The sequence below is a fragment of the Myotis lucifugus genome, unplaced genomic scaffold, assembly GCF_000147115.1.
Source record: "Myotis lucifugus unplaced genomic scaffold, Myoluc2.0 scaffold_501, whole genome shotgun sequence".
Taxonomy (NCBI): domain Eukaryota; kingdom Metazoa; phylum Chordata; class Mammalia; order Chiroptera; family Vespertilionidae; genus Myotis; species Myotis lucifugus.
This window is the reverse complement of record NW_005871549.1, coordinates 467055-478891: the sequence shown is the minus strand read 5'-3', so window position 1 is coordinate 478891 and position 11837 is coordinate 467055. Positions and strand designations below refer to the sequence as shown.

The 11837-nt window shown below is 56.2% G+C and overlaps 2 protein-coding genes across 5 annotated transcripts in view; one reads left to right on the top strand and one right to left on the bottom strand.

Annotated features, from left to right (window-relative positions):
- Positions 1-6: 6 nt before the first annotated feature.
- MAD2L2 (mitotic arrest deficient 2 like 2) lies at positions 7-5293 on the top strand. 4 transcript variants are annotated; one of them, XM_023744962.1, is made up of 9 exons: positions 7-26; positions 472-523; positions 631-749; positions 1780-1851; positions 2344-2474; positions 3417-3511; positions 3824-3897; positions 4615-4707; positions 4955-5289. In XM_023744962.1, the coding sequence occupies exons 2-9, from the start codon at positions 484-486 to the stop codon at positions 4994-4996; spliced, it is 666 nt and encodes a 221-aa protein (XP_023600730.1). In that variant the 5' UTR covers positions 7-26; positions 472-483; the 3' UTR covers positions 4997-5289. The 4 variants fall into 4 exon arrangements, 3 of the variants coding, with proteins under 3 accessions (XP_023600730.1, XP_023600731.1, XP_006103787.1); XM_023744963.1 differs by lacking the exon at positions 7-26 and adding an exon at positions 35-301; XR_002826489.1 differs by lacking the exon at positions 7-26 and adding an exon at positions 166-301 and having other exon boundaries at positions 2374-2474; positions 3417-3509; positions 3821-3897.
- A 352-nt stretch (positions 5294-5645) lies between these two features.
- LOC102439075 (F-box only protein 6) overlaps positions 5646-11837 on the bottom strand; it is a 6686-nt gene continuing 494 nt past the window's right edge. Inside the window, exons 2-6 of the mRNA XM_006103730.3 lie at positions 9458-9871; positions 7680-7806; positions 7106-7201; positions 6091-6226; positions 5646-5933 (exon numbers count right to left, since the gene is read on the bottom strand). Coding sequence (XP_006103792.1) covers positions 5646-5933; positions 6091-6226; positions 7106-7201; positions 7680-7806; positions 9458-9722 — 912 coding nt within the window. The 5' untranslated portion in view covers positions 9723-9871. The remainder of the gene's footprint in view (positions 5934-6090; positions 6227-7105; positions 7202-7679; positions 7807-9457; positions 9872-11837) is intronic.

Here is an 11837-nt window from a genome sequence, read left to right as displayed (position 1 = left end):
ATTGAGCTGGAGGCGCCCGTGGTCCGGTCCGTGGTTCCCCGCGCGGGGTCCGAGCCGCGACCCGCGAACCGAGGCCGGAGCGGGTGCCGCGGAGGGAGAAGGGCGGGACTCCCTCCGGGGAGGGACCACCCGGGCGGGGGTGGAGCCTCCTTCCAGCCCGGCTTTTCCTCCCGCCGGTGCGGCTTTCCGCTCCCGGCCCTGCGCCTCCGGCCTCTGCGGCCCTTCTGGCCTTTCCTACCCCCGAGACAGCGGGTGGGTGGCCAGGGAACAGGCTAATCGCGGCGCAGCTGATGCCCCCGAGGTACGACGCCAGCGTGGGGGGTCGTCCCCAGCTGCCCTGATCCTGTGTTCAGGGGGGTCCTGCTCCGATCCCCCCAGGCGGAGGGGGGGGAGGGGAGGGACGGTGGAGGCGCGCGGGCCCCAGGTGCCTGCGCCTCTGGAACTAGCCCTCACTCCGGTCCCACCCCCTAGGTGGCGGGAAGGATGACTACGCTCACGCGACAGGACCTCAACTTTGGCCAAGGTAGAGAGGCCGGGCCTGCCGACCGGGGGACCTGCCGACCGGGTACGGGGCGAGGGCGGGTCTGTGCACGCGGACTTTGCTGAGCGCGCGGGTTGCGCCCCTTGCAGTGGTGGCCGACGTGCTGTGCGAGTTCCTGGAGGTGGCCGTGCACCTGATCCTCTACGTGCGCGAGGTCTACCCGGTGGGCATCTTCCAGAAGCGGAAGAAGTACAACGTGCCTGTCCAGGTGAGCCCCCACAGCCGGGCCGGCGCCACCGGGTCACCCCCTAATCACAGAGTGGGCAGGGAGTGGATGTGAAGCGTCTGTTCCACCTTCAGGCCCAGCCCCCTCGTTCTCCAGCGCGGGGGACCTGGCCTCCAGGTCCTGGCAGCGGCTGGCAGCCTGACAACCTCCCAACCCCCGCTGCTGCAGCGGCTCCTTCCATCCCCTCTGAGCTGGGAGTTCCCCTCCAGGAGTTAGGGACCAGGCCTTCCCAGGGAGTTGCCCTGGGGCATGGTTGTATTTTAAAAGAGTTCTTGAAGCTGGTCTTGAAGTTGCCCTGAGGTTGGTTGGGGGAGAGGATTTCTGTAAACCTCAGGCACCTTCCCTCTGCCCTCACTTTCCCTAATTGTAGGTTAAAAGGGAGACAAAGCCCCACAATACTCGATTCCCAATCTCTAGAAGTGCCTGCCCCTTACAAGGCTCTCAGTAAACATTAGAAGAAAGGACTGAATGCTGGAAGGTGGTGGAGCTCGGGGAGTTACTGGGAAAAGGAAAAGAGAAGCAGCATCGCCTGAGCACCCACTAGGCACATACCTCGCTGAATCCTCACTCTTCCTTCGAGATCTTCACAGACGAAGTTTATTAAAGCTCAGAGAGGCGATTTGTCTAAGGCCACAGGGCTCCTTCGTTCCAGATTCTTAACTTTTGAAAACTGATTCGATTTCTGGATCCCTTCTCTTAAAGAAAATGCCCATATACTCAAACACAACGTAGGGGTTTCTCAGACTCTGGAGGAGCTGAAGGACCCCACGTTAGGAAACCCTCACGCTGCAAGTGCTAACGTTGAGCCTGAATTCGTACCTTCTGGCTTCTCCCCTCTGTGGGTGATTCAGAGTTCTGAGCCCCATGATGGGAAGTTGGTCTCTCAGGTGGGAAGCCTGGGGAGCTGCCGGGCTTCTCTCCGAAGGCAGACAGGCTTGGGCTCCTGGAGGGGATGGGGGAGGCTTCCCCAGAGGTGCTGGGGCCTCACCAGCCATCATGGCATTGTGCGCAGATGTCCTGCCACCCGGAGCTGAACCAGTATATCCAGGACACGCTGCACTGTGTCAAGCCGCTCCTGGAGAAGGTGAGGGCACCAGCCCACCTCACACCCGACATGGGATGGGGTGATGCTGGACCTGGCAGGGGACCCAGGACTATCACACCCAGAGGCCTGTTTCCTGCACCCTGGAGACCCCCAGCCCAAGGACAGGCCCCAGGGCACGTGGGCCAAGAGAAAGGTGTGCTGGGCTCTGTGAAAGGTGTGCTGGGCCCAGAGCCATAGTGGATGGTTCCGAGTGGGGCCTGCCTGGGAGGGTTCTGGGTTCTCACATCTGTTTCTCTCCCTCCACCCCCAAGTTCCATCTGGGCTTCGCCCCTCAGGCTTTCCTCCTTCTGTTGTGTCTTCTGTGACCCCTAAGGGGCCCAGGTAGTCTCTCCCCTCAGCCTGTACCACTCATGTCAGGGAGTGCCTACTTGAACTTCTCAAACATCTCTCCAGGGGGACCCGGGGGCCAGAGGCGGAGCAGGGCTGTGAGTGGGCCCTTTCCCACCCTTCCTGGGGTGGGGGGGCACCCAGTTCCGGAGTAGGAGATTTCTGTCCTTGCAGAATGATGTGGAGAAAGTGGTGGTGGTAATTTTGGACAAAGAGCATCGCCCCGTGGAGAAATTCGTCTTTGAAATCACCCAGCCTCCACTGCTGTCCATCAGGTGAGCCGCCTCCCCGCCATCCACCTGCTAGATGGTGCGAGGTCCTTAGGAATATCCCACCTTCATGCCTTTAAGCAGCTCCCAGAATACCTTGGGGAAATGCAAGGCATGCCACATAGCAGGCAGGCTGCCCCGTGGTCTCTGGACCTCACACAGATTCCATGGAGACCCTCCCGTGTCACACGTGGGAAACCATGGCACTGGTGAATGGCTAGTCCCCACCTCCTCTTTTATAGACGGAGAAACTGAGGTCCGGAGATGTGACATGAACTCCCAGGGTCACCCAAATGGTGGCAGAGCCAGGACACAATCCAGGGTCCTAACTTCCCATCAAGCGGTGTAATCCATAGTCAATTGGTTTGGCTCAGTGGATAGAGCGTCGGACTGCGGACCGAAGGGTCCCAGGTTCGATTCCGGTCAAGGGCACAAGCCTGGGTTGTGGGCTCGATCCCCAGTTGGGGGTGTGCGGGAGGCAGCCAATCAATGATTCTCTTTCATCATTGATGTTTCTATCTCTCTCTCCCTCTCCCTTCCTCTCTGAAATCAATAAAAATATATATATTTTAAAAAGTTAACCTTGGGCAGGAATGTTGGCTGGTCAGCTGCCGGCTTCCTGTGGTGAGGTCAGGACAATAGAATGGCCTTGGGCAAGCCCTTTGCCCTCACGGCTGGGGTCCTGGTCCTCAGATGGGAAAGGGGACATTAGCATGTTAGAACCACCTATAGGGGCTCCCTACACCCCTTTCCCCCATCCTGGCTTAAATAGTCTGGGATGGGGCTCTGCACTGGTTTTAAACTCCCCTGGTGACAGGTAGCCCCCTTAGAAGCCAACAGTCAGAAGGACTAGAGGGGCTCGGGACCCCCTCATCTGCTTCTGGGGTTGTCTGCTTGTGGAGGGGGGCACCAGTGCGATAAAAGACCTGCCTCTTCTCTCCTTCCCAGCTCAGACTCCCTGCTGTCTCACGTGGAGCAGCTGCTCCGAGCTTTCATCCTGAAGATCAGCGTGTGTGATGCTGTCCTGGACCACAACCCCCCAGGTGAGCTCACCTTCTCCTGCCTCTTCCCTGGGCGTTTCCATGGCTACCTTGGGTTGGTCTGTGTTCTCAAGTTCCTCTGAGCCTTGTCTCTTCCTGCTTTTTAGAACTCCTTTCAAAGTCTACATCCTCCAGGAACTTCCCTGGTTAACTCCACTCTGTCTTCAGTCTCTGTTTACGTGTGTCTTGTCTGAACACTTGCTTTCTTTACACTTTGAACCCTGGGGCTGCTGAGCCACTAGGGAAGTGGGAAGAGACTCTGCCCAGTGGCAGGCATGGTGTGGCCCAGCCTTGATCACACGCTTGCCTCCTCAGGCTGCACCTTCACGGTTTTGGTGCACACGAGGGAAGCTGCCACTCGCAACATGGAGAAGATCCAGGTCATCAAGGTGAGAGGAGACTGGTCAGGGGGGGTGGGCAGTGAGACAGCGGGAGGCTCTGGTAAGCCGATGCCACAGTTCCCAGTGGGCAGGGGTGCTGCCCGTGGGCACTGCACCCATAACGTTGCTTATGACAGTGCCTGGCACCCAGTAGGTTCTGGTTGTGTGCTCACTGCGGCCACATGCCTGCCATTGCTACACCTGGGCATGCAGCACTGGGAGGAGTGGGCTGTGTGCTGGGGCCCCCAGCTCAGTGAGGTTCTCCTTTCTGAGCAGTTTCAGAATTGGTGCTTGGGCTTAAGTCACTTAGGTTCCCAGCCCAGCTCTGACCCGCATGCGTGGCCTGTCTAGTGGAGGAGCCCAGGATTCTGCACTTCCCTAGTGATTTTTTAAAAATATATTTTATTGATTTTTTACAGAGAGGAAGGGAGAGGGATAGAGAGCTAGAAACATCGATGAGAGAGAAACATTGATCAGCTGCCTCAGTGAGGTTCTCCTTTCTGAGCAGTTTCAGAATTGGTGCTTGGGCTTAAGTCACTTAGGTTCCCGGGACCCTTCAGTCCGCAGGCCGACGCTCTATCCACTGAGCCAAACTGGTCAGGGCTTCCCTAGTGATTTGATGGTCCCCAAAGTCTGAGGGCCCCAGCTCTGGAGGTAGAGGGGGAAGGCAAAGGGAGGGCAGGCGGGTCCAGCGCCCTTCCACCCCGTCACCTGGATTCTCCCTAGGACTTCCCCTGGATCCTGGCAGATGAGCAGGATGTCCACATGCATGACCCCCGGCTGATACCCCTAAAAACCATGACATCAGACATTTTAAAGGTGAGCTGCGTGGGGACCAGGTTTACTTTATTTAGGGTGTGCTTAAGGCCTCGTGGACAAAGCTTGGAGGTTACCAGGCAACACCTGGCATAAGGCTCCTCCCATCCCCTTTCCCTTCCCATCCCGGCTGTGGCCATGCAACCTGACACTTGGAGAGAGAGAGAGATCTGCCTGCCAGGGGCTTGCAGACCCTCCATATAGGCGCCCGGACTGCCACCTGACACGGCTGTGTGTTCCTGTCCGTTAGATGCAGCTCTACGTGGAAGAACGAGCTCATAAGAACAGCTGAGGGTGTGTCTGCCCCCATGGATGCCACAACTATCGGACTTTGGGGGCCCCCAGCCTCGGGCAGCGCTGCAGGGCCACCCCGCTTCCAAGTGCTCTTATTGCCTCTGTGCGGACTGCCCATCCTCCAGCCCGGAGCTGCTCAGGTCTGGATGCCTTCACGGAGGAATGGCCCCCCAGGAGGGCAGGAAGGTGCTGGGATCTCAATTTCTCAGCCTCCTGGGGTTCAGCCGGTCAACACTGTCTGTCTCAAATACTGTGCTGTGAGTTGTTTCAATAAAGGGCCCCAAGGGCTGACCTGGGCGCTCACTAATTGTAGTGGGAGGGGCAGGTGCAGTGCCTGGACCCCCTACCCTCCACCCCTAGACCCAATCCCAGGCTGGTTTTACTGGGAACATTTATTATGACAAGAAGTGAGAGCCACACAACAGTGGGTTTGCCCAGGGTTAGAACTGTGGCAGGAGGTCCCGGGGCAAGAGCCTCCCTGCCCACCACAGGCTCATCTCTTGCCTGGAGGAGACCTTTGGCACTTAGCTGGCGGGGACAGAGGGCAGATGAAAGACTTAGCTGGCGGGGACAGAGGGCAGATGAAAGGCTATCAGATCCGTCGGGAGAACAGGTTATTCATGCGGGAACGAAGTCGGGAGAACAGGTTATTCAAGTACGCATTCCCGATTCTGCTCCTGCCCCTGTCGCTGTCGTTCCCGATTCTGCTCCTGCCCCTGCTCCTGCCCCTGCCCCTGCCCCTGCTCCTGCTCCTGCATGGTCTCGGGCTGAGTTGTGGAGGCTGCTGGGCTCCTGGTTGTCTTAGGGCTGATGGTGATGCTGCTGTTGGTGACACGGGGCCCATACCAGCCTGCCCAGTACTGGGTGTCTTTGCCCCCATGCTGGAAGAGGATGTGGCGGACGCCTGGAGGGTAATCTGAGAAGGTGTGAGAGACCTGGAAGGAAGGGAGAGGGAGTGACCACCAGGACTGGGGAGGGGATGAGATGGGGAGACCACTCAACTGGAGAGGAGAAGGGGGAGTCCCAGGTGGGAGAGCTGAGGCATCCAGGCCCTGGGGGAAGTGGATGGCAGGCTAGCAGCTGAGGTCTCACCTCTCTCCACTGGGCATCACTCCACTGCTCGATGGTCACAGGTGGGGGCTCGAAGGAGGCCAAGACGATGTAGTTGGCTGAGACCAGCTGTACTCGGATGCTGTAGGTGCAGCCACAGTCTGCTCTGGCGGCGAACCTAGGGGAGGCTGGGCTTCAGGACTGCACCCCAAGACAAAGGGTGGCCCTGGCGGTGGGCAGGCAACAGGCTTACAAATTGGAGTTTCGTTTCCCTATGGGGCCCATGGGGTCCACCTTCAGTGCTCCCTGTACCCCCAGGGTGTGCAGTCTCTATCTGTGCCGGGCCTCAGTTACCCCATCTGAGAAAAGGGCAACGCTTTTGGGTATTTCAGAGATTGCATCTTAAAAGGCAAAAGGCTCTCTACAGAGATAGTAAAGGCCAGGCTGTGGGTTCAATGGGAGATTCAAGGGGTGGCCTGTGTGGTGTGGGCTGGCACAGAGCTCAGCCCTGCTATCTCCCCCGCCCCCAGCAGTTCTGCACACCCCTCAAATCCCATCCCTCCACCCTCAGAGTGGTGGCCCTGGGGCCCTGCTTCTGCCATGGGCCGAGGCAGAGCGGCTGGCACAGCTCTGTGCAGAGAGGAGCTTGAGAAAGAGTTGTGGGATAAATGGTGGGAGGGGGCAGGGGAGGCAGTGAGAAGGCATGTGCGCAGATGTGAGGTCCGGGAAGGCTGGGTCTTGGGTGTCTTGCTCTCGTGCGTGTCTGAGCTAACTCACCTGTAGGCCTCAGTCTCCCCATCTGTAAACTGGAGTTAAGGTTTATCCCCTGCTGATGTGATGGTGGGGAGGCCAGGAGGCGCTGCTGGATGAGCAAGTGCTGGGTCTGTCCACAGGAAGTGTGTGTTGGGGGGAAGGAGGGGATGGGGAACAAGCCAGCCGGGCTGGCCTGGCTTCGGGGACTACCCTTGCCTTAGGACACTGCTGGGCAGAGTGGGCACTCCCTCCAGGTGTTCTCAGGTTAAGGGGAGGATGCAATGTGGGGCCGGGCCTCACTCACCAGTCCTTCACCACGATGTCAGGCCGGATTGTGTCCATTAGTTCCTCCCAGTAGCCCTCAGCTTTGAGGTCCACCATCTGGGACTTGAGGCATAACCTGGGGAGAAGGAAAAGCTTGTATTCCTAGGTGTGCTCTGCGTGGCCTGCACCCAGGGAGGTGGTTCAGGGACCCAGCAGTGTGTCCCCTGACTCCTGGCTGGTGCTGACGCTGGCTCCGACCTCGGTGTGGGCCCATGAGAAATACGCAGGGAGTTGACTCCCTTGTGCCTGGGCAGCACCCGATCCCAATCCATACGCCCAGTCTCCCGGGGCCCCAGGAACTCACGTTCCTCGGTTATGGACAGCCTGTGGACACTCCTGACAGCCCACTGCCCCAGGGGCTCCCAGCCCCCTTAAACCGATCCCCACCCCCAGTCACTGAGTTTACTTCTGCCCCAGGAGGCAGTAGACTGAGCTGGTTTGGGGAACACCTCCCTTGAGCTTCACAGAGGCCCTGACGTAGGTAGGCCTGGGGTTTGGCAAAAGGTGTCCCGACCCTCTTCCTCCGACACAGCCGGCTCAGTTCAGTTTCTTACTCATAAGATGTGACGAAGTACTTCTTGACCTTGGAGTCAGGAAAACCTTGCCCATGGCCTCCAGGTAAGCTCTCCACCTTCCAGTGGTTCCCCCCATTGCGGTCGATTTTCCAGGATCTCATACCCTCTAGGAAAAATAGAAGCCTAGTAAATGTGTAGCCTGGTCCTCCCCATTTGGTACGAGGGTGAAATGCAGGGCTTGCTCATGCTCCGATCTCCAGGTGTGCACCCCAATTGTGCCTTGGAGCACCCCTACAAAGTTAAACTCCCACCCATTCCCACCTCTCCCCCCCTTGTGCCTGACCAGCTTGACTCCTACATGAAGCGGGGGGCGGGGGAACTACTTTCACTTTCATGTTGCTGATGCCCTTTGGGAAATACCCAAGTTTCAGTTCTTCAGAACATTATGAAGGGCCTGTGCTGATACTTTTGTTCTTAATGGCGAATGTGAATTTGTCCCAGTGGGGATCACTCAGTTGACAACTGACATCCCCCTCGACATCCTCACTATGTAACTGAGATCTGAAGGGTGTGCGGTTTGTTGCTGGGTCATAGGAACCTCTGGCCTGGGTGGGAGGGATGATAATTGGGAGAATGGGTGCCCTCTGAGTTGGTGGCATGTAGTAACCCCATATTCATGGGAACATCCCCACCAGGTTGGCTCACCATGTCCTGGTCTCCCTCTTCAGAGAGAGCTGAGAGGAACTTAGAAAACTGGCATGTTTCTCACCAAGGTTTTTCAGAACAATCACCAGGGGAGCTTTTCCAAATGACCCCCCTGCTCCCTCTACAAGGAACCCACATCTATTCCCTGTGTGTCCAGGGTCCCCCCAGTAGAGAGCCAGACGGGTAATACAGGGCCCCGTGCAGGCAAGGCTGCAGGCTGGGGTTGTGAGCTGAGCTGGTGGCCAGGCTGGGCAGCTTCTGAGAGGGGCCTGAGGGCCTCCAGCAGCTGAGCCATTTCTGGATCTTTGGGCAAGACACATCTTGCTTGCGGCCTAACATTCTCATCTACAAAATGGAGCTAACCCTCCTCATGCGGCCGACTCCTGGGATCCACGTGAGGATAAAGAGAGAAAACAGACATGAGAGGGATTCCAAGTCTATAAACAACGCCTCTGCATCAACGGCTGCCGTGGCCCCAATAAGGAGCAAGGTGCCTGGTATGTAGTAGGTACTGAACAAAGGAAAAAACCCTGGCAAATAAAAGAGAACTTGAGCTAAACAGGGAACTCAAATGATGTGATTGCAGTCACCTCTCAAAATCCTCATTTTCGTCTGTATAATTAGGGTAACGGGAAGATTATTGACATTTGGGAAGAGTTCGGGCTAGTGCCTGGCCCGTAGAGGAAGCCTCCTAAACGTTAGCCAGCTTAGACTGAGCTAAAGGGGGAAAGGCGGACCTGAAGTTGGTTGATTCTTCAACGAACGTTTTCTTGAGCCCCTGCTATGTGAAGGTGTAATTGTGGACCCTGGGTGTACTGTGGCAAGCTAGACTCACTAGGTCCCTGGAACTTGAAGGGAAAAAAAGAGAGATAAAAAGGTAATTCTAGGGTATGAAAAGTGCTATGAAGGAATTAAATGGGGGTGATAGGACTGGGGTAGGGAGCACTGTTTCTGGATGGACCAGGGCAGGTCTCTGAACTGAGACCTCAAGAATGAGGAGGAAACAAGGGAGCCTGGTGGGGGCTCAGCTTTGAGAGAACATTCCCGCTAGTATGGGCATAGCAAGTGCAAAGGCCCTGAGGTTCCCGAAAGGGAGGAAGGAAGCGGCCCACCTTCAGCACATGGGTTGCGTAGGAGGTTCCTGCGGAGGATGCACAAAAAGTAAAAAATCTTCCAGTCAGACACAGGCTCGTCGTAGTCCTTGCTGATGAGGCCCTCACGCAGGCTCTTGCGTTTCCAGAGGGTCATAAGGTCGATGAGGTAGCGCCAGAGGCTACAGACAGGGCGGCAGTCCAATACCAGCTGACGGGCAGGCACGTATATGAATACCTCCAGCAGGATGTTCTCAGGCAGTTCATTGATGCTGAGCAGGGCCATAGCTGGGCTGGGGTGCACACACAGGTCTGTGTGTGGGGTTGCGGCGGGGGCAGGGGGGGGGGGGCAACAATGGTGGTTATGAGCCCTGACCAAGGAGGTGGATTCCTCAGATCTTCAAGGTCCTGGGCCTGGGCCCCCTAATCCTGCTTCTGTTGTAAAACAAGAGGGGTTAAGACAAGAAGCATTTGAGCATCCTTTCAGGACATAGCAGGCCCTCAGAATATGGACTAATTTTTAAGGGGCCTTTTCCCCCATGAAAGAAATAATTGCTTAGTTTTAAGTTGGTGGGCCTGGTGAACAGTAAGATCCTGCCAAGGCCACGCTGTTGTCTGTGGAGCTCTGTAAAGGGTTTGTGGTGATACCTGTAGGTGTATGAGTTCACTGTTCATAAGATCTTTTATACACCCCCCAGACTATGTCACCAACTTCATTAAGTGTGGGGCTTGTACCGAGGCATCAGCTTCTCTCCACGCTGCTCTTGTGGCCTGAAGTCCGATGTGAAAAAACACCCAGAGGAGGAGCTGCCCCCCCCATCCCATTTCTGGGGGCGAGGTGTCAAGCCAGAGCCCACGTTTTAAAAATCCATTTTTAAAAAATTGATTTCAGAAAGGAAGGGAGAGGGAGAGAGAGAAACTTCAGTGATGAAGGAGAATCAATGCCCAACTGCCTCCTGCATGCCCCACCCAGGGGATGTACCCTGAGGAAACAGAATGGTGACCCCCTGGTTCCAAGGTTGATGCCCAACCACTGAGTCACCCCGGCTGGACCAATTTTTTTTTTTTTTAATTATTGATTTTAGAGGGAGAGAGGAAGGTGTGTGTTTGGGGGGGGGGGGGCGGGGAGGAGAGAAACATTGATTTGTTATTCCAGTTGTATATGCATTCACTGGTTGATTATTGGATGATGCTGTAACCAACTGAGCTACCTAAGGCCAGAGCCCACCCTGAAATGCCCAGAAACCGAAAAGCAGTTTGAGGCCTGGGTTTGAACCCTGGCCTGCAGTGACCGACCCAGAAGCTGTGTAAAGGTGGTAACTGACATCCAACCTCAGATGGCCCCAGAAAGAATTCAGCACCGGATGTCATTACTAACACTTCTACCATCAGAGCAAAACCAAACCAAAACCAAAAGCACCTTCCTCCATCTAAATTGCGCAGGGTTTTGAAGAATTTACAGCCACTTGCCTGGGGGTGGGGGGGTGGGGGTGGTTCTCATAACACAGATAGCTAAGCTGATCCCCTGGTGGGTGGGGGAGGGAACCTTCTCCACCCACACCTAGAGGCACTAGGAAGACATCCTTTTCCAAGAGACTGGGATAAAGAAGCAGTTCAGATTCTTCTTCAGGCTCCTGTCCCCCCAAAATGAGGGGGCGCAGAGAGGAGCGTTTTAGCATGGCAGAGAATAAACAACAGACATATATAAGGCACTCTGTACGGTGTGCAAAGTATTAGGATGGATAAAAACTCTGATGTTGCCAGATCTGATATTTCAGGAGAAACTGTAAACATTAAAAAAAAAAAAAAAGAACCTGTGAATTTTTAAACATTGGTGGCTTCTAAAAGCACTGTCTAGGCAAAGGTGGCTGGGCTGTTGGGTACCGACAACTCCTCACTCGGGCGTCTGAAGCCTGGTCTTTGGCTCTGGTCCCCCGTATCCACTCCACCCGCCCGGCTTGTCCTTCGTGGGCCCCGCCGCGGGGGTGGGGAGCGGAAGGGAAGCCCGTCCTGGGCGTGTGCGGTGGGAACTCCAGCCAAGAAGCCACCTCGCACTTAGGGGGCTGCCCACGTGCCCGGCCCCAAGTCGCGCGCTGGCCTTTGCTCCGTGGACCCTCCCAACGACCCTCCCCCCCCCCAGCCCCCAGGCGCTGTCACTGCGCCTGCTTCTCTTGCGCTTAGGGATGCATCCTGAAAATATCGCACTCATGATAAATGCATATGTTAGCCTAGGTTAATGATCAGGTTTCCACTTCTGACTGTATCTTGATCATTGTGGTAGGAAATGGAAAGCATAGTTGCCACATGAGTGACTCAGGAAAAGAGCATCGGAAGCAGTACAGGACGGGGGTGGTGGTATAGTTTACTTGTTTTTTTAAATCGGACCTACTGTCGGATAGGT

Bases quoted from the DNA above. Each gene is read 5' to 3' on its own strand.
- MAD2L2 (XM_023744962.1), top strand. From the start codon at position 484: ATGACTACGCTCACGCGACAGGACCTCAACTTTGGCCAAG. The intron at 2,475-3,416 runs GTGAGCCGCCTC...TCTCCTTCCCAG, and splicing joins CCTCCACTGCTGTCCATCAG to CTCAGACTCCCTGCTGTCTC. The intron at 4,708-4,954 runs GTGAGCTGCGTG...CCTGTCCGTTAG, and splicing joins TGACATCAGACATTTTAAAG to ATGCAGCTCTACGTGGAAGA.